The sequence below is a fragment of the Triturus cristatus genome, chromosome 2_2 (assembly GCF_964204655.1).
Source record: "Triturus cristatus chromosome 2_2, aTriCri1.1, whole genome shotgun sequence".
In the NCBI taxonomy this organism is placed as follows: domain Eukaryota; kingdom Metazoa; phylum Chordata; class Amphibia; order Caudata; family Salamandridae; genus Triturus; species Triturus cristatus.
This window is the reverse complement of record NC_140582.1, coordinates 226,929,244-226,949,409: the sequence shown is the minus strand read 5'-3', so window position 1 is coordinate 226,949,409 and position 20,166 is coordinate 226,929,244. Positions and strand designations below refer to the sequence as shown.

The window sequence follows — 20,166 nt, the reverse complement described above, 5'->3', positions numbered from 1 at the left end:
AGTTTAAAGAGTGCTTAACTAGACACTAAAGCAAGCATAGAGGCAAGCAGAGCACTAAACCACCTCTGGATTAACAGGAGGGGACTTAGTCGTTCTAACCTTTTTATTGGGCTGTTTAAACAAATCTTCAGCAGATACAGCCCCACCCTCTATACCATTTACCGGTGCTCTAGGAGTAGAGCCTGGTGTCTTTTTGGAGAAATGGGAGTAATGGATTAAGAATAATTTTGCACACATGCCTTGTTCACAATGTCGGCAACAGTCCCAATATTACTCCTAGGTGAAATACTCAAATGTTAATTACTTTGAAACTCTGACGAGGTCCAATGACAAATTACAAGTCTCTCTTCGATCTTATTAATTTCTTTATCAATGATCCCCATTGCACTGGTTAAAAAGATAGTAACTGAGATGGAAATTCTTACCCAAAGCCCTAGCCACTTCAGGGTGATGTTTTCTCTTCACCCTGATGCCAAAAGTGATGGGAAACAAGTACAACCCAGCACTAAAAGAAAAAGCCTAGGGACTTGGCCGGCCCAGCCCATCACCTCCAGGTTCTGACTGGCACAGACGAGCCCGATCGTGCCCAGGCACCTCCCACACTGCAGGTGACCAGGCGCAGTGATAAAGCGCCTGAAACCGTGCCTCCTGCATCTGCGGGACAGAGAATAATGGAGTCCTCCTCCTTGGCCAGCAGTGTCGACAATATTGGTGTACTGCGCTGCGTTTGATTAGGCACGGTGATATAGCACCTGGAAACTAGCCTCATCGCCTCCTTCACCAGCAGACATGTGGAGAACGGTGTCCTCCTCCTTAGCCAGCAGTGTCAACGGTATTGGCACCATCAAGTCACTGAAGAAATTATCCAGATTGGCTCATGATACCAGAGACTGCTGGCATCAGTTCAGTGAACAGTAGAGGCGGCAAAGGGCCTAGGACGGGGCATGGTGCGGAACAGGCCTGTGGCAGGCGTAGCAGTAGGCGGTTCCACAAGGGAAGCTCCTCGGAAGGACATCCATTAGATCAGGTCTAAGGAGGACTCTGAGTGCTGGGGAGGGGCATGCAGTGCGTGGAGGCGATCAACCTCTTGATTTCGCCTTGTGTGGAGGGGAGTCATTATTGTATTTCCTTTTCTTCTCACTAGGATTTTGAAGAAGGAAAGAATTGCAACCTTAGCTTTGAACGTAAGCAGCAACAAGCCCAATGTTCATTGTGGGCAAAGGCCATAAAAGGTTTGGTTGTGTGCTCTTTGATGGCTATGGGGTGTGTGCCATAGCAGTTATTGCGCAACATTCAACACCAGGCACCACCGGCAAACGTTGTCGGAATCTGAAATGGACATCTGTTCATTGCAAGTGAGCCCAGGTTTAAAGCCAAACTTCATCGGCAGCGACATCCCTATGCACTGTCCAGCAACATATTTGGGAAAAACACAGAAAAAACTTGAAGAAAAAAAAGAAAAAGAAAAGCAAAGTCTTCATCGAAAAACTTACAAAAAGAGGGGAAATGATGTCAGTGCAAAAGAGTGCGTGCCATATGGCTATTATGATTTCAAGCCGGTATCGCTTCCGACACCAAGGTGAGAAGAAGGTACAATAGGTTTCTGGATCTAGTCTACACCTGGGGATATTGAACAGGTCAGGAATCTGCAAGAAGCAGTATCCATCTGAAGGAAAATACTACTTACCAGTATGCATCTGTTCTTGGCATGTAGAGGTATAGATTCGTATACTTGTGCATAGATCGCCATCTGGTGTTGGGCTCGGATTTTTTTTTTTTGTCTTAGAAGAAGTCTTTGTAGTCACGAGGTAGAGGACTCCTCCTTAGGACGATAGTGCGCATGGGCACAGACTCCATCTCCAGATTGTTTTGCCATGGAGGGTTATGATGGAGTTAGTAAGAAATAGAAAAGGATGTCCATGTGTAATGTATCTAAGTAAGATAGTACTGGAACAGATAGAGGTATCCGGGGAGGCGGGTGGGCATATACAAATCTACATGCCAAGAACAGATGCATACTGGTAAGTAGCATTTTCCGTTCAAGGCATATGAACTGTAGATTGCATACTTGTGCATAGACTATACAGCAGTTACCTCATTAGCGGTGGCTACCTGTATCTGTTGCAGTGGTTTGAAAAAGTGTTCTTAATAAAGCCTGGCCCACACTAGCTTGTTGCTTTGCTTGCACGTCTACACAATAGTGTTTTGTGAACGGGTGTGGTGTAGACCAAGTTGCTGCTTTGCATATGTCATGTAGGGGAATGTTCCTTAAGAATGCCATAGATGCCCTAGTTTACGTGTGGAGTGAGCCCTAGTGGGAATGGTTAAGGTGCGTTTGGCTTTAGCATAGCATATTTGGATGCATTTAACAATCCACCGTGCAATCCCTGCTTTTGAGATAGGATTGCCTTTATGAGGTGGGGAGAAAGCCACAAAAAGTTGTTTATTCTTTCTAAAGGATTTTGTTATTTCAATGTAGTAAAGTATCACTCTTTTTACGTCTAGCGTGTGAAGACCTCGTTCTGCTACTGAGTCTGGTAGAGGGAAAAGCACTGGGAGTTCTATAGAGTGGTTTAGGTGGAAAGCAGAGACGACTTTAGGTAGAAATTTTGGGTTAGTCCTAAGAACCACTGTTATAATGGATTTGGAGAAATGGTTCTTGCATGGTTAATGCCTAGAGTTCACGGACTCTTCTGAGAGAGGTGATCGCAACTAGGAAAGCTACATTCCATGTGAGAAATTGTAATTCGCATTTACGCATAGGTTCAAATGGGTGACCCATGAGTCTGGTAAGTACCACATTCAGGTTCCATGCTGGAGAGGGTGGAACTCTAGGTGGAATTATTCTTTTAAGTCCTTCCATAAATGCTTTGATTGCTGGTACCCTAAACAAAGACAAGTGTTGTCTGTTTTGGAGATCGGCTGCTATTGCAGCGAGATATAGTCTAATGGATGTATACCCTAGGTTACATTGTTGTATGCAAAAGGTAACAGATGATATTTTGAATAGAAGCATCTAGTGGGTTGATTTTGTTATTTGTACAGTAAGTTACAAATCTTTTCCACTTTGCGGCATAGCAAGCTCTGGTGGTAGGACGTCTAGCCTCTTTAATGATGTTCATGCAGTCTGGCGGGAGATTAAGGTAGCCAAACTCTAAAATTTCAGGTGCCACATCACAAGGTTGAGTTGACTGGGATCTGGATGCCTCATCTCTCCTTGGTTCTGAGCGAGAAGCTTGGGTGAGAGGCGTAGCTTTTGATGAGGAACTACTGAGGGTTGTGAATCATGGCTGTTGGGCCCATGTTGGAGCAATTAGGATCATTATGAGGGAATGCTGTTCGAGCTTCCGAACCACTAGCGGAATGAGCAGGAGAGGCGGAAAAGCGTAAGCAAATTTGCCTGACCAGTTCATCCATAGCGCATTGCCTTTGGACAATGGGTGTGGATACCTCGATGTGAGGCTTGGGCATTTCGCGTTTTGGTGTGGCGAACAGGTCTATTTATGGGTGGAGCCACATTTGAAAGAATGGAAGCAGAACTTGAGGATGAAGTTCCCATTCATGGATCTGCTGTGTTTGGCAACTGAGTAGATCTGCAATTTGATTGTGTACTCCTGGGAGGTGTTCGGCAAGTAGATATATGTTTTGAGGAATGGACAATCTCCATATGCTTTGAGCTAGGTGTGAAAGCTGGAGAGTGTCCCACCTGTTTCTGTATGCAATACATTGCTGTCAGGTTGTCTGTATGGACTAGGACAGCTTTGCTTACGAGGTGGAAAAGATCTTAACGCTAGGAAGATTGCCAACAATTCCAGGTAATTTATGTGGAACTGTTTATGTTGAGGGGTCCATATGCCCTGAATGGTATGTGTTTGAAGATGAGCTCCCCAGCCGGTGAGCGATGCCTCAGCTGTTAACACTATCTGTAGAACCGGGTCGAGGAACGGCCGCCCTTTGGAAAGGTTTTGCGTGTTCCACCACTGGAGAGAGCGATGGGTGCGGTCGTCTACCAACACCAGATCGGTTAGCTGACATGGAGTCTGGTTCCACTGACATGCCAAACACTCCTGTAAGGGATGCATTTGGAGTCTTGCATAAGGGACGATCAGAATGCAAGAGGCCATCATTACGATCAGTTACATGAACACTCAAGCTGGTAGTGAGTGTTGAGGCTGAAATTTAGAGCTTGTATGGTGCTTATGCTGACTGGGTTGGGGTATGCTAAAGCTTTTGAAGTTTCTATTGCGGCCCCTTGATATTGTTGTATGTTGGACAGTTGGAGGTGGGATTTGGTTAGGTTTACTGTGAATCCCAAGTCGTGAAGCCGTTGAATAGTTGTGTGCATGTTGCACACAGCTGCTGTGCGATTTGGCTTTTATGAGCCAATCATCCAGATAAGGGAAGACATGAATGAAGTGAGCCGCAACTACTGCAAGACACTTGGTGAAGACTACGGGTGTGGTAGTCATCCTGAATAGTAGGACCTTGAATTGGTAGTATTGACCATCTACCATGAACCTGAGATATTTCCTGTGAGCGGGGTGAATGGGAATATGAAAGTAGGAGTCCTTTAAATCCAGAGTGGAGAGAAAGTCGCCCTGTTGAAGGAGTGGGAGCACCTGTTGGAGAGTGATCATGTGGAAGTGATCCAACTGAATGTAGAGGTTTATGCGTCGGAGGTCCAATATGGGCCTGAGAGAGCTGTCCTTTTTTGGAATTAGGAAATGGGAGTAATAAACCCCTGTGCCTTGATGAGGCTAGGGGTCTGGTTCTATTGCATGCTTTTGTAATAAAGAGAGAACCTCTTGTTTGAGAAGTGTCAGATGTTCCGAGGTCTGGGAGGAATATTTGGGGGAGTAGAGGCGAGTTCCAGGCAGTAACTATACTGGATAATTTTTCTTACCCACTTGTCTATTGTGATTGAATTTCAGACAGGTAGGAACTGTGAGAGACGTCCCCCGACAGGAGTGGGATGATCGGGGGGGGGGGGGGGAGAGAAGAGCAGGGAAGTCACTGTTTGGTGGTAGGGGAGTTGCGGTTATTGTTGCCGCAACTTCTCCCCTTACCATTGTTGCCTCCGTAGCATCCGCGAAAGTATCCTTTGGAAGACGCTTGAGTGGGGCTCTTATAGGAACAAGAGGGATGTTCTGTGCCAGTGGTTTTGGAGCTAGCTCTGTAGAAGGAGCAGCGAAAAGAACCTCTAGGGGAAGGGAATTGTAAGGCCCCCATGGACTTATCAGTGTCCATATCTTTTTTCAATTTTTCTAAAGATGTGTCAACTGAGGGCACGAAAAGATGTTCTTGATCAAAGGGCTGATTTAAAATAGCAGATTGCACCTCTTGTTTGAATCCGGAGACTCGGAGCCAAGCGTGCCTGCGCAGCAAAACACTAGTGTTGATGGTGCGAGATGCGGTATCAGCCGCGTCGAGCGCACATTTAATTGAGGTGTTTGTGATCAATTTCCCCTCTTGTATAAGGTCGTTGGCCTTTTGTTTGGACTAGTCAGGAAGGTGTTGCACGAGCTTTTCAAGCTCATCATAGTGAGCCCTGTCGTACCGGGCCAATAAAGCTTGGGCATTGGCAATCTGCCAATGATTTGCAGCCTGCGACGCAATACGGTTACCAGATGCGTCTATTAGTTTAGACTCCTTATCAGAGGGGGGGGGCGGGGGGGGTCACCTGTACGCTGCGAGTTTGCCCTCGAGTGCATTGGACACCACAAGAGAATCCAAAGGGACCGGACATTTAATGTAAATTGGGTCATTGGGAGCTGCTTTATTCTGGTGTTGAGTCCTGGCTTTGACATGGTTCTTAAAAACTTCTAGGGCATGTTTGAGCATGCCTTTTAGCATTGGCAGGGTGTGCGTGGACTTTTGCGAGGGTGCAAAGGTTTCAAGTAAAAAGTCTTACTCTAAGGGATCAGAATGTAACTGTACACCGTGGTATTGGGCAGTCCTATTGATTAGTTGGGCAAACCCAATATTGTCATCTGGTGGTGATGGCCTGGATGGATAGGGATCCGGGTCAATATGTGGGTCAGGATCTGTGTTGTAGTTATCCCAAGGGTCTACGTCGTGTGGGATGGTATGCGCATCATCATCCCCATGTGGATCTATATTCTCACCCCTACCGGTATGATCATCCTCAGTGTCTGATGATTGAGGTGAAAAAGTATGTTGAGCAGAGTGTGGTGGATAAATTAGAAGATTTGGATCAACTGGAGGAGAAGGCGGTGGGGAGATATTAGTACTCATCTCCTTTCGTTTCAAGGGTATCTCAGATTCCTCTGAAGTGTCCAATTTACTCTTTTTTGGAGGCTTGGCAACGATTTTGCCAGTCTCTGGGTCAATAAAGAGTTTTTTGTATTGGATCCTAAAAATCAGGTGTTAGTAAAATGTCTTTTTTCGGTGCCAAAGATTTTGGATCAGAATGTTCTTTGGAACAAGTTTGAGTAGTTTTGGACTCCTTAGGTTTTGTTATAGGAGTTTGTGACTCCGACGATTTTTTTGGCTCCGAAGCCGTTTGGTTCCGAAGATTTTTTTCGGTTCCGAATGTTTGTCCTTGGTATGTTTCGGCGCCAAGGGCTTCGGTGTCAAGGCGGTCTTCAGTGTCGACGAAGAAGGGATTGGCACATCTTTGGTCTTGTACTTCGGTGCCAAAGGTGACTTTTTGGCACCGGAATGGGGTTGGCTCGAGCCAGAGCCGGAAGGCTTATCTTTAGGTTTCATAGCCGTGCCCGAGGGTGGTGCATCTGAGAAATGTTGCCGGTGTCGACGCGAGGGTGTTACCGGAGCCTTAGGTTTGATTTTTGGGAGAGAGGTTTCTGTACTCCTGGACCGCTGAGCTGGGGTGAGTGTCTCCTCTTCGACGTCCGAGTTGTCGGAGAAGGAGATGTCGTCTTCATCACCTTGTTGCTCCGGCTGGACATTGGGATCTGCTTCAAAGATGTCCGGAATCGAGCTGCTTCCGTGAGATATTTCGTGAAGTCTAGCCCAACGATCACAGATGGTTTTCTTCGACCTGAAAGATGAACAGGCCTCGCAGTTCTTGTCTTCGTGCTCCTGGGAGAGGCAGAGGTTACAAACCTCGTGCAAGTGTGGGAACTTAGCACCAAATCCGGGCATTTTTTGAAAGGAGTCTTTTCCATTAACTGCAGGCGTGGTCGGCGCGAATAGGCCCAACGGCCAGCGTCGAAGGTGGAGGAGTTTGTTATCAAAGATGCGCGTCGAAAGGGAAACACGATCTAGACAATACCGTCGAGTGTAGAGAAATTGCGTGTCGAAGGGGGGTTCGAAACCAGGACCGACCCGGAGCGCAGCAAATCACATCTGAACCCGATGGCGGTAAAAAACAATCTGGAGATGGAGTCGATGCCCATGCGCACTATCGTCCTAAGGAGGAGTCACCTACCTCGTGACTACAAAGACTTCTTCCAAGACAAAAACAAAGTGCAAACATCCGAGCCCAACGCCAGATGGCGATCTATGGTCAAGTATACGATCTACAGCTCATTTGCCGCGAACATCATTTTATAACATCAAGCTTCCTACATTTCTTTGAGAATACCTGGATATTGGCAGGAAAGGTCTCAGCAGCATGTCTGGAACGTAGGAGATGAGGGATAATCTTTAATTTAACCCGGGTGCCGACTGGATCCCGTTTCCATTCTGGTTTCATTGGACTACCCTGCCAAACAAAAGAACGCTGATGTGAAATGTCTTACCACAACAAAATACTTAATACAACTAGTTTCTGTGAACGTTGCAACGAAAAGTAGCTCTTAGGCTGGCCGCTAACATACAGCAGCATGTAACTGGCCACTCTACCACAGCAGGAAAACGGTTTTGCGTTATGTTTGTGCCATATTAGGTGGCACTCCTTTGACCACATAGTAAATGATTAGCCTTTCAATTTCTTTAATGCATAAATACTAGCATATCTGTCACCCATACATAAAGAAATGGATATGGATAAAAGATTGCTCTTTTCATGATGGCAGGATCATATTTTTTAAACAATCTATATACATTTGACTAGTAAACTATTATTCTCCAGTTCATTGCCTTCTTCTCTAGCTTCCTTTGATTATACTCTGCAATACTCCCTTTTAGCCCTGCACAAGTTTCCAATACAGTGCAACAAAAACAAGTCCAGTGGATTTAAGACATTACAGAAACTGCAAATATCAGATGCATAATGCCCTAGTAGATTTTGTAAAGGTTTGCATGGGCAAACTATATATCCACTTCATTGATGCAGATGCATGACATATGTAAATTACAGCTACTGCCCAGTTGCCCCACCTATAACACCACATTCTTCCCTTTTTAGTATTCAGGGCATGCAGGTGTGCACTTATTCCAGAACATCCAATTGTGAGAAGCCCCTAAAATTGTAAGAAGTATTGTTACAAGATCTTCACGGAAGTCTTTCATGCAATGTAATTTTCTTTAAAACTGATAGTTAATTCACTATGAGCAAAATACACCATATATAACAATAGATTCTGCAGGTCCAAAAGCATTTAAAATGTTAAAATAATTACTACATGCTAAAGAGAAGATTTATTACAATTGGAAACTCCAAAAATGTAAAACCACTTAAGCTTTGAGGCCCTTTTCACCTGTGCTGCAGATATACTATGGAACACTCCACAGTCAAAATTAAGAACTCAAAGTTACTTCCTGATTTTTTTTTTTTTTTTTTTAACTACTACAAATATTTTTCCCCATCTTCCCTACTCTAATTTGACTCTTCAGTAGTCTCACCTCAGTTAACTACTTGTTTGTATCATAGTGCTTACTGCTATTCTTAAATTATAGTTAGCTTCTTGTTCTCTACAAAGTACACTAACATTGCTTATGCGCAGTCTATCTCTCCATTGAAAACTTGTGAAATAAATCAACTACAGCATACAGCTCTAGTAAATTAAACTGATCTGTAAACATTCTTTAGGGAAGCAGAGTTATGGAGGGGGACGGCATTCTATAGTAAGGGAGGGAAGAGAAGGATGTAAGTGTGGTTCCCATTCCCTTTCAGCAACTCCACTCCATTTCACAAGCATATCAGTCCTAAGCACACATCCACATCGTAACGCAAAAGTAGTAGTTTACCAACCCCCACAATGGCATCTATAATCTCTAAATAATTGTTGTTCTGCTCAAACCGAGTGAACCAGATTGAGGATAATTCTGGAAAGAAGCAAGCATGTCACCCAATTATATCCATTTTTACCTTTTCGATATCTTTAGTGAAGTGGTGCCATCATTGGATTAATGCATGGCAACATCTTTTCTGTCCCAGTCATAAGTAAGAATTAGCATCTCAGGCCAAATGAACAACTGGAAAATTAGCTATTTAAGAAGTTTAAAGGGTGACAAGTCGAGGAGGGGGATTTGGAGGAAACAACAACACATCAGAATGCAATCCTATATTTGTTTTCAATTCTCAGTCATCAACAAATAACAATCAAGTCCTCCTGGAGCAGTAAAAATACTGAACACGCAAAACAGCCTCATGTCTAGAATAGTTACCGCACAAAGACTTACCTCTTTAGTTTTCAGAGGGATGTCTCCCAGATATACTTTATACATCTTATTAACAATTGCAGGATTATTCCAGTCAATAAGGCTGGGGATAAAGTGAAAAAAAAATCATTAAATTACTCGACATTTTTTTGATTCCTAAACATTTTAACAATGAAACTGTGAACATTTTACACAGCATTGACTAGTCAATGAAACCAACAGAGGTTAAATATTATCAAGAAATATTGGAAATTACTCAAAAACAATTCTGTTCAAATAAACCTACCTGCTTTGCCTTCCCACCACCATTGCGACACATTGCTCATTCTATATTCAGATACACTGAAGCAGACAGAATATTGATAACAAGCCACGGTCAAGACCGATGACACTCATATCATTAATCACTTCTATTATTGAGATGCATTATTCAAACCGATGTATTCTAGGTCCCATTGAATTATTCCAACATAATTAACTTCACTATTACTTAAATTTAACCCAACTCGAAGAGATCAAAATTCTTGTGTGGTCAAAGAGTTTCAAAATCGAAACATTTGAAATTATATTAAAAAATGCCCTTTTAGAACCAGTTTTGTTAAGTGAAAACAACTCTGTAATAAAGTGGATCCAAACTAATCAAGAATAATTTTGCTCTGCACCAGAATCTAGAAGAACACTGGCCACAACAGTGTCGTTTTTAAGTTTAAAAAAAACCCAGACAAAAGCAGGAATTTAATTGGCCCCACTCTGCCACAATAGCCAAAAGACTACCTTTGAAAAAGCATGCCTGTTTAGATTTAAACATGATGGAAAGGAATCAAAAAGTAACAATACAGATGTAGAAACTAAAGAGCTGACCTTTGTTTGCTTCTCAACTCCAGGTCAGCCGCAGTTGCCACACTGTGCCTGGTGTCACTCGAAGCAATTACCAAGTGGATGACAGCTTCCACTTCAGGCACCTGTTCAGCTTCAATAAACTTCACTATCCCCAATTTACACTGTTAAACAAGATCAAAATAAATAAAGTAAAGCTCAGTTGACACCACCATCGATCTTTTAATTTTTTTAACATATGATGTAGGGAGAACCTCTCTCCATGCTTTAATGGTGAAGCGCTTTTCAGGGAACATTTGAAAAGAAGGCACAAGCATTTTAAATAAGATATGCACTACAAAGATTGGTATTAATTGAGGGATGAACATTTAACAGGCAGAGGGCAGGAACATAAGGAGTTCAATATTAGAAAGAACTCTATAAAGTTATTTTTATATATTTACAGCAAGGAATAGGTTACTTACCCTGTAAGCATCTGCATGCAATGCTGTAGATTCACAAGCTTTGCATACTCCTGCCCTCTAGTGTTGGGTTTGGATGTTTGCAAGTTGTTTTTCTTCGAAGACGTCTTTGGATTCATGAGGTAGAGCAACTCCTCTTGGTGATAATTCGCATGGGCATTGACTCCATTGTTAGATTGTTTTCCAGCATGCGGGTGATAATGGAGTGTAGAATAAGTGTAAGAAAAGAGCTGTTCAAGTGCATAAGAAGTAGACCGCAACGGCTGAAAGTGCCCGGGAAAGAGGGTGGGTGCATTTGAATCTATAGCACAACATGCCACGAACTGATGCTTACAGGGTAACATTCGGTTTGAGGCACGTGTGGCTATAGATACACATGCTTTGCATAGACTGTAAAGCAGTCCTCCTCAGAAGCGATGGCTAACTTTTGGGTATTGCAGTGGTTTGAAAGAGTATGTAGCATTGCCTGTCCTACATTAGTTTGTTGGCATATTAAGACATTCACACAATGTTTTGTGAAAGTGTGTGGTGTAGACCATGAAGCTGCTTTGCTTATGTCAGCTATTGGAATGTTTCCCAGGAAAGCCATGCATGCTCCTTTTTAGGTCTCGCCTGACCCAGCGCATGCGCTGGTCTGGCGAGACTTATTGAGAGGGCTCCAAAAAAAGTGCTACCAGACCAGCCTAGAGCTACAGTGCATGTGCGCGCGCGCTTTACCGCGATTACTTCAACTTTCGCGGCCGCAGGGCCGCTTTGATGTATGATCGTGATCACTTTCACTTCTTTCGCGGTCGCAATGCCGCTTTGTATAGCCAATAGGTCTCGCTTTTGGGACCTTATAAGTATTTAGTTATGCAACAGTTGCATGGCTAAACACTTATAAGGTCCCAAAGGCGAGACCTATTGGCTATGCCAATGCTTGTTTACAAGTAGAGTGTGCTCTAGGAGGTGCAGGTAAAGTTATTTTGGCATTAAGTTAACATGTTCAATGAACTTAACTATCCATCTGGCAATACCGGATTTGGACATAGGCTTTCGTTTATGAGCTGGTGGAAAAAGCAACAAATAGTTGTTTAGTTTTCCTAAAAGTTTTAATTCTATCAATGTAGAACATAAGGACTCTTTTGACATCTAATGTGTTTGGAGCTCTTTCCGCAACTGAGTCTGGTTGAGGGGGAAAAAAAACGGTAACTCACTGGATTGATGAAGATGAAAGTGAGAGACAACTTTAGGGAGAAATTTAGGATTATTACGAAGGACCACCCAATCTCTGATGAGCTGTAAGAAAGGTTCCTCTAAGGTTAATGCTTAGAGCTCAGTAACACGTACAAGTCAAGTAACGGCAATTGAAAATGTCACCTTCCAAGATAGAAATTGAAGAGGGCAGTTATGCATGTGCTCAAATGGAGGTCCCATGAGACGTGTAAAGAACAATGTCAAGGTTCCATGAAAGTGCAGGTGGAGCCCTTGGTGGAATTGCACTTTTAAGCCCTTCCACGAATGCTTTAATGACCCGTATTTTGAATAAAGACTTTTGTTGCCTATTTTGTAGATAGGCAGCAATTGCAGCGATATGTAACCTTATGGAGGTGAATGCTAGTCCAGAGACTTGTAGATGAAGCAGGTAATAGACTATGTCCTGAACTGTGGCATTGAGAGATTCAATTGGGTTTGAATGACAATTATAAATCTTTTCCATATACCCAGTTAACATGCTCGAGTGGTAGGCTTATGGGCTTCCTTAAAAATGGTCATGCATTCAGGTGGTAGATTTAAGTAACTAACTTATATGACCTCAGGAGCCAGATTGCAAGGTTGAGAGTTTTGGGATCTTGGTGCCCGATTTCTCCATGGGGAACTTCATCAACGGCATATCAAGGACATTTGCTGCACTTCTGGTTTAAACCCAGAAATACGGAGCCATGCATGGCGTCTTAACAAAATGCTGGTGTTAATACCTCTAGCCGCAGAGTCTAAGGCACAGCGTATGGATGAATTGGATATCTGCTTGCCTTAAGAGACAAGTTTATTCACTTGCTTTTTGTACTCCTCTTGGAAATATTGGAGCAGATCCTTCATCTTATCCCAGTGAGCACGATCATAACGAGCCAAATGGCCATTGAATTGGCAATAAGCCGAGGATTGTGCCGCAACTCTTTTCCCTGCCGCATCAATGCGCTTGCTCTCTTTATCAGGTGGTGGGGCATTCCCATTACGAGAGTTAGCTCACTTGCAAGCAGTAGTGACGACAAGCGAGTCTGGTAGCAATTGGCCCCACTGTAAATGGGATCCGATGGGAAGGCCTTATATTTTTTATCCACCCGTAGCATGATAACGCTAGCTCTAATGGAGTCTTTAAAGATATAGTCAGTGTGTCTTAAATGCCCTTTAACATAGGGATATATTGCGCTGCCCTGTGTGGAGCAACAGGCTTCGCAATTCGCTTCCCTGTATTCTGGAGACAAATACAGATTACAGGACTGATGCAAGTCGGTCCAGGAATATTTCACGTGGCAGTGAGGGCAGTAACGGAAGGGCGTCCTTTCCATCACCAGCAGGACATTCTCTGCAGAACCTGATGTAGACTTGAGGAAAAAGGCCCTGAAGGGTGAGGCCCTGTAGGAGCTGCAGTAGAAGCGCGTCGACTCAATGAGCGATGTAGCTATACCTCGATTTGCAGAATGGAAAACGAGATCGAAACAATACAGACTAGGATGAGAGTGCTGCACAAACCAAAAAGAGCACCGTAACACTTCGAATCAGAGTGCAGGCACACATGTCCGAACCCGAGGGCGGAAAGAAAACAATCAAAAAATGGAGTCGATGCACATGCGCATTATCACCAAGAGTCGTCGTCACTCTACCTTGTGACAAAAACTTCGAAGAAATACAACTTGCACACAACCGGACCAATCACTAGATGGCAGGAGTATGCAAAGCCACACATGCCTCAAACACGTTTAAAATGGGAGGCACAGGTAGAGAAGAGTTATTTGCATAGTTCCAAAGGTCAGACACAAGTCAGCATATTCCAAATAGGAATGCTTCCAATTTGTTCAGAGAAAATGCATATATGTTGGCAGTGATGTGCTGAACTGCTTAATATGTGGTTGGTTTTACTACCTTGAAGCAATTGCCCCAAAAGGTTTTCAATTCTCCAAACAGGACTCCAGCCAGATAACATTTCTCCTCGCCCAACATGGGTACCCTACACTATATTAACAAACCTGATTAAGTTTCCCAACCACCTTCTATTCGCTGCTTCCATTAGAGTTGCTGCTTTCATTGCTCTTCCAGTCTAGCCTGTTAAGGAACATGCACATCTCTCAGCCAAGTATGCCAGATTCATTAGATAAACAGCACTAGCTCTTACAACCATTCTACATGCTTTCAACAGTCCCAAGAGTGCTACTGCACCCATTGTTCCCATAAGAATCCTATTCCTTTGCCCCACTTTGTAAACTATTGCTCACTTTAAGTGCAACAACAACAACAAACAAAGCTAACCCACAGCACCCTCTTCTGCAACTGCTTTTACAGTCCCTACATACCATCTGAAGACTAGTACACTTACCTTACCTACCTAGCATATAAGCCCAGGTCACTAGCATATCTCTCGCTCTCCTGTGCTGCAGTAACGTCTGCCCTGCTGCCCATCTCTTAACTGCCTTTCTCACTGATCAACACTTGCCTTTGGCCTCCTTCCAAGATACCCTTCACACTTTCTCATCCTACAAGTCGCTCTGCAGCTGGTGACTTATCAGCACCCCGGCCCACCCATTGAGCAACCTGTTTTACCTTTTTTATGTGCCATTTGTATAGTAAACAATCTCGCACTAACAGGTCTAAAAAGAGTGAGGGAAGCACCTCTGGGTCTCCACATACCAGAGGATGGTCTTGTAGAATACTGCATATGCATGATCACAGGGATTGTAGACGCCATACCTATTATTTTCTAGTTTAACTCCATAGAATAGATGAGAAGCCATCTGAAGCCTGCCTTGAGGGTGTGACGCTAGAGGCACTTATCTATAGATATTCTATGATTGTCCCAGATTCAGTGGTTTTTAGTAGGGTGTTTTGCACAATATTTGAAGTGCTGGGTCACACATTAGACCAATCTTCGATGGCTTCTGTCCTGCAGGTGTGGTGGCTCAAACTACACCAAATCAATAAAGTAAGTGAAGACTGCTACCTCTGATGAATGACTGAGGAGCACTTTAAGTTCCTGTAAAACAGGTTCTGGGGGTAATTTTAGAGAGTGGACTGACATTTATTTATTTAGAAAGTTTTATATAGCGTGAACATGACCACCGAGGGTATCAGAGCATGATGTATCGGACAGGGTCTTTTCAGAAATCTTTATAAGCATACGCTAAAGCTGTCCCGAAAATTAGATCAATCTGAGAAGGTTTCATGTACATTACTTAACTGAACTTTCAGCTGATTAGGTACAAGGTGGAAAGGTTATGCCTATGTTAGGGCAAGGAGTGTATGGGGTAGGATTGCCACTTTTCCTAGAGAAAAATACCAGCCATCTGTTCACATTTTAAGATTCTGCAAAGGCCCAGATATGATCCTTAAGCAAAACCTTATATGAAATAGTCTTTATTATAACATGGCCTTTCTGTCTTGGTTTACTATAATTATCAGTCAGCGCCAATGGTCATTACGTCATCTGTAGAACGCTTTTAAAAGAGTTTTTTCTTATATGTATTGTTTAAAGTATGTACTAATAAGGAGATTTAGAAGATTTTTCAAATATTTTTATCGACAGGGACATTAAAAAACCAGTCACGATGATATAAAAGAGGCCAGGTGACAACCCGAGCCGGGGGGGGCGGGGTGCTAAAATTCTGGCATACTACATTTATTCAGAGTTTATTTATTTTCTATGTTTCCGGAGCTACCGTACAAGGAAAAAATCCCATTAATTCAAAGTTAGATGGTGCTTACAGTAGATGCAATTTAAAAACAGGACATCATTCACAAGTCTGTTGTAGTTTCAAATTAACTAACAATCCCTACTCATTAGCTTTCCTTTGTACTGATAAGCATATTAAGTTTTGGAAACTCTTACAAACCCTTCACATATATCCAAACCATTACACAATAATGGGGTTAGGGAATTCTAATATTTCCGTTCAGGAAGTGTTAGTCAGGAAATGCACAAGTCTTACATACACAAAGGCTTTATATTCCTTTAAGAAATTTACAAGTTAACAAACATGAAGGAAAAGGATTTTAAAAGCATGCACTTTACATTATTATATCAACTGTCAATGTGTTCTAGAGTCATGTAGGCTCCAAGGGGGTGCATTACCTGTTCCAGCTCTTCAGCCGTCCATGGACTTTCGCCAATAACTCGTTTTGCAGCTTGGAAACTCAAACCAGGAGGTGGCTGGGGGATTCCTAATCCTCCAGTCGCGCTAGATTGTGGAGAACCTTGCGTTGACTGTGTATTCTGTCGATTATGACTTTCAGGTAGGACAAATCTAGAACACAAAATACAATTATAAATTCTTAGTTAATTAATGGATTGCTGGTTAGTACAAATACTCATGGATTCTTAAGGATAGAATCCCTGCTTCCACAATCTCCGCATTTAGACATTCAGGTACATATACAAAAGTTTTACGTTTTGTTTCCTAAGAAAGCAGAATCAGTGTTAGACATTCCCTTTTCAACAATAAAAGTGATGCTGTTGGGACAGATTAATTGTGGCTTTCTGTTAATTCATTTTCAGAAAATTACACTTTTGGCAAAAATCCGCAAAACGGGCAAGTAAAAGTTGTGAAAATAACAAAGAGGACGGACTACAAATGCCACCAACGGAAGCCATGCATGTCTTAATTGTTCATCTTTTCTTGATACCAAAGAGCACCAGTCTGTATTTAACCTCTTACGACACAAATAAAGTGATCTCCTACACTTTCCGAAAGCTCTTCTGCATCAATTAAAGGTCTAAACTTCGGAAATCCAAAAAATGAGAATACATTAGTACTCTTTTTCTAAAAAAAAATAAAAGTATTGCCTTAGCCCACAGCCAGACAGAAGTGCACACAACATGACAACTGAAAAAAATGCTCACATCAGACTGTACTCTGAGGAAGCAGTATATGATTAGATGTTTTCATCAACTTTACCCGAGACCCTACAACAGATGCCCACGACAAACCAAACCACTTAAAAATGCAATTCAAAAGGATCGCAGCCATGTTTCAATTGTAGGACAGAGCATGTGCATCAGCGATCATGACTCAATTGCAGTCTTCTCTCTTCATCATGTGAATCTTTAACTGAGTAAAATATTGATTAGACTCACCAAAGGGCAGGACTGTAAACCACTTTTAAGAGAGACTATCTTTTCTTAATAAATGTATCTACATTTATATTGGTCAGTCTACAGCTTACCTGAACTGACCGCCAACTGTTTGTAGCAAAAATACAAAATGATATTTCAATATCGTTTTATTTTTAAGCCGCTGGCTCTGCCAGAGTTTACAGGGAGGTGCGGGGCTGAGGCATGGGAGGGGGGGTTGGGGTGGAGGGGGTGGGGAGTGCTAGGTGCAGTGCTTAAGTGCTCATGTGTGTTTGGCCGGCCGTTTCAGGCCAACCAAAACTCACATGCGCACTTGGGTTTCTTCAGCCCGGCTGTGTTAGTAGCCACGCTGGAGAAATCCCACAGACTCCCTGGTCTGAGCAGGGCATCTTCCATGCATGCTCAGACCAATCCCGACGCTGCTCTGCAGCACGAGGATTGGACAGGGTGTCCAATGTGTCTTGCTGGGGCAAGGAAGTCACATCACCGAGGCGCGAGCCGGCCGGCAGTAGGTAAGCGTAACTTTAAAAAAAAAATATATTATTTTGAACACTGACTCCCCATCCTGCACTCCCCCGCACAACCTCTCCCCCCCTCCCCCACACCCCCCCGCCCCTACTCCCTTTGTATATATGGCAGCTGCCACTGAATAGTAGTCCTTTAGAAAAGGAAAACATTGGAAAAGGAAATTTGGCTAACTAGAGGCAACAAACTGAGAAGCTGAAAATGTACCACTGCACATTTAATGTAGGCTGCAGCACTACTGCCACACCTGATTCAGCACAGCCAGTTGGTATCGATTCCTTTTTGTGAAATTGCCCCATCCTGAGCAAAACCAAATATTTAATTTTAAAAGCTAGCGAGATTGATGGACTGTTGGATTTCAATCAGGAGTACAATGATGATTCTCATGATGGAGAACTAAGATTACAATAAACGTTTCCTTCATCACGGATCTACATCAATACAAGAACACTGGTCTGACAGTGAAAGCTCAGGCCCATAAGATGCAGCAGTTAGTGAGAAGACTCATTTGAGGTGGGATCAGCTTATTTCAGTAAAAAAACTACTTATCAGAGCATGATCCACTTGGATTGTTCACCCCTGGTCCGAATTAAAACTGTAACATTCAGTAAAGGTGTAACATGACCTCCAGGAGGCTACTGTAGTGCTAGCTCGTCTCCACCTGGAGTGAACCTTTGGTCTCCATGGGAGGGACTTCTTCATCTAATTAGTAATGCTTTCAAAATTAATGTGCACAAAGGCCTTGGTGAGGATTTGAACACTGAATTTTGAAGCATGTTAAAACACTCCTTTAAACTATCCTACTCCCGCATTTAAATGTTATGTTCGGTCAACTTCTATCTTTTTCTTCTATGCTCACCTATTTGTACTACTGGAAGCAAGATGGTCTAAAGCTTGGATTGGAAAAAAATTAAAGTCCAGGCAGTTTCCAAGAGGGGATGGGAAAGCACGGTGAGGCTGCGCCATAACACCTCAAGGCAGGAGAAAGGTGTGTACTCAACAGGGTGGACTGGTACCCCCAAGATCAGGTGGCATACTCAGATGCGGGTCAAGGTTTGTCCAAGGAAGGGAGGGATGCAGAGACAGAGTGGCAGTGTTGCAGCAGTGGAGAGAGAGCACTAGAGAGACATGAAGGCAATAACTGTAGGGGTAAGGTATGGTATCAAACGATCGAAAAGGACACAAAGGTCATAAGAGTGGAGATGGATGCTAAGGCAGCACAAAGCCGCAAAATCAACAAGGTGACTGCGTGGGAAAGCTTTAAAAATCGTGACTAGTTTAATTATTTCGGTCACAATTAAATCAAATACCCAAAACGAGGAAGAACAGGTGAGAAAGTAACATCTAGCTGGGTATTTAAGGCAAAATGCATGCAGATATACATTGGTTCATTTTTTTCTAATTATGCGTCACTGTTCTGTATGCATTGGTTAACAGTGACAAAAAGGAAACATAACAGGGAGATGCTTATTCATATACATTTATTCAATATGCCGTCTTTCGAACGTCTACCTCAGAACAACCCTGCAAGTCAAGGAACGTGCATGGGAGTTTACTGAAAGAGGGAGTTTTTTGGTAGATCATATTTTTTGGGCAGTTGCAGAATAGCCCAATTACGGATGTGTGATATCTCCCCATCAGTAGCGGGAACTCGCAGTAACGAGTAGAGATTATGTGATCTACCGCCAGAAAATAGGGGCTGCTTGCAAAGAGGCATACAATTCGTATATTTTGTGATCCATGCCACCCAATAACCACAACACAACCCAACAGACCTCTCCCTGTCTTCAAAGGACATCAAGGACTCCAAGCACACGACAGCCAATCAGTGTACAAACTGTCTTCAATGATGTCCAGTGCTATGCAGAAAACCCAAAGCACGTTTCTACAGCTCATTCACCCACAAATATCCTCCAGTGTCAGCTGAGAAATACTCAACAATCCACCGAATATAATATTTAGTTTTAATCGACTAAAAGGGAGACTCCCGCTCCCCCACACTTTTGCTATCTGGTAGCTAACAGCACCATTCACTCCTCCAACGTCACCAGAAATAAACCTATAATAGTCAAATCAAAAAATCCCCTTTATAACCATCCATTTAAAATAACCATATTTTTGTCAAAATTAAAATACACTTTGGCCCAGAATCACAAAAAGGTTTTGAAATGTCTGAGCTGAGATGTATCCCTATACAGGAGGATGAAAACAATCTATATGCACAGAGAAAGGTAGTAAAACACCTGTGCATTTGCACCTTCAAGCTCAGAAACCTCTATAATCTAGGTTGCACCCACAAGCCGTGTGGACAGGGAAGTCAACTGAATTCAGGCATCACTGAACTGGCAGCACTAACACATTAAACTACATCAGCCACACACAGAGACACCTCCTGCAGTGCTTAAGCTTTGGTAACAACACACGAAAATGGAGCTGGCCACAGAGCTGGAGCAACAGGTACACGGAATACCAGAAACAGGTGAAGCTACTGGA

General features: G+C 43.0%; 1 protein-coding gene across 2 annotated transcripts in view; it reads right to left on the bottom strand.

Annotated features, from left to right (window-relative positions):
- The window catches only part of ECPAS (Ecm29 proteasome adaptor and scaffold), an 819,497-nt gene that overhangs the window by 715,868 nt on the left and 83,463 nt on the right, over nucleotides 1-20,166 (bottom strand). For both annotated transcript variants that reach the window (XM_085641278.1, XM_085641277.1), the window contains exons 6-9: nucleotides 16,150-16,321; nucleotides 10,390-10,529; nucleotides 9,550-9,631; nucleotides 7,568-7,687 (exon numbers count right to left, since the gene is read on the bottom strand). In XM_085641278.1, the coding sequence (XP_085497404.1) occupies nucleotides 7,568-7,687; nucleotides 9,550-9,631; nucleotides 10,390-10,529; nucleotides 16,150-16,321 (514 nt within the window). The remainder of the gene's footprint in view (nucleotides 1-7,567; nucleotides 7,688-9,549; nucleotides 9,632-10,389; nucleotides 10,530-16,149; nucleotides 16,322-20,166) is intronic.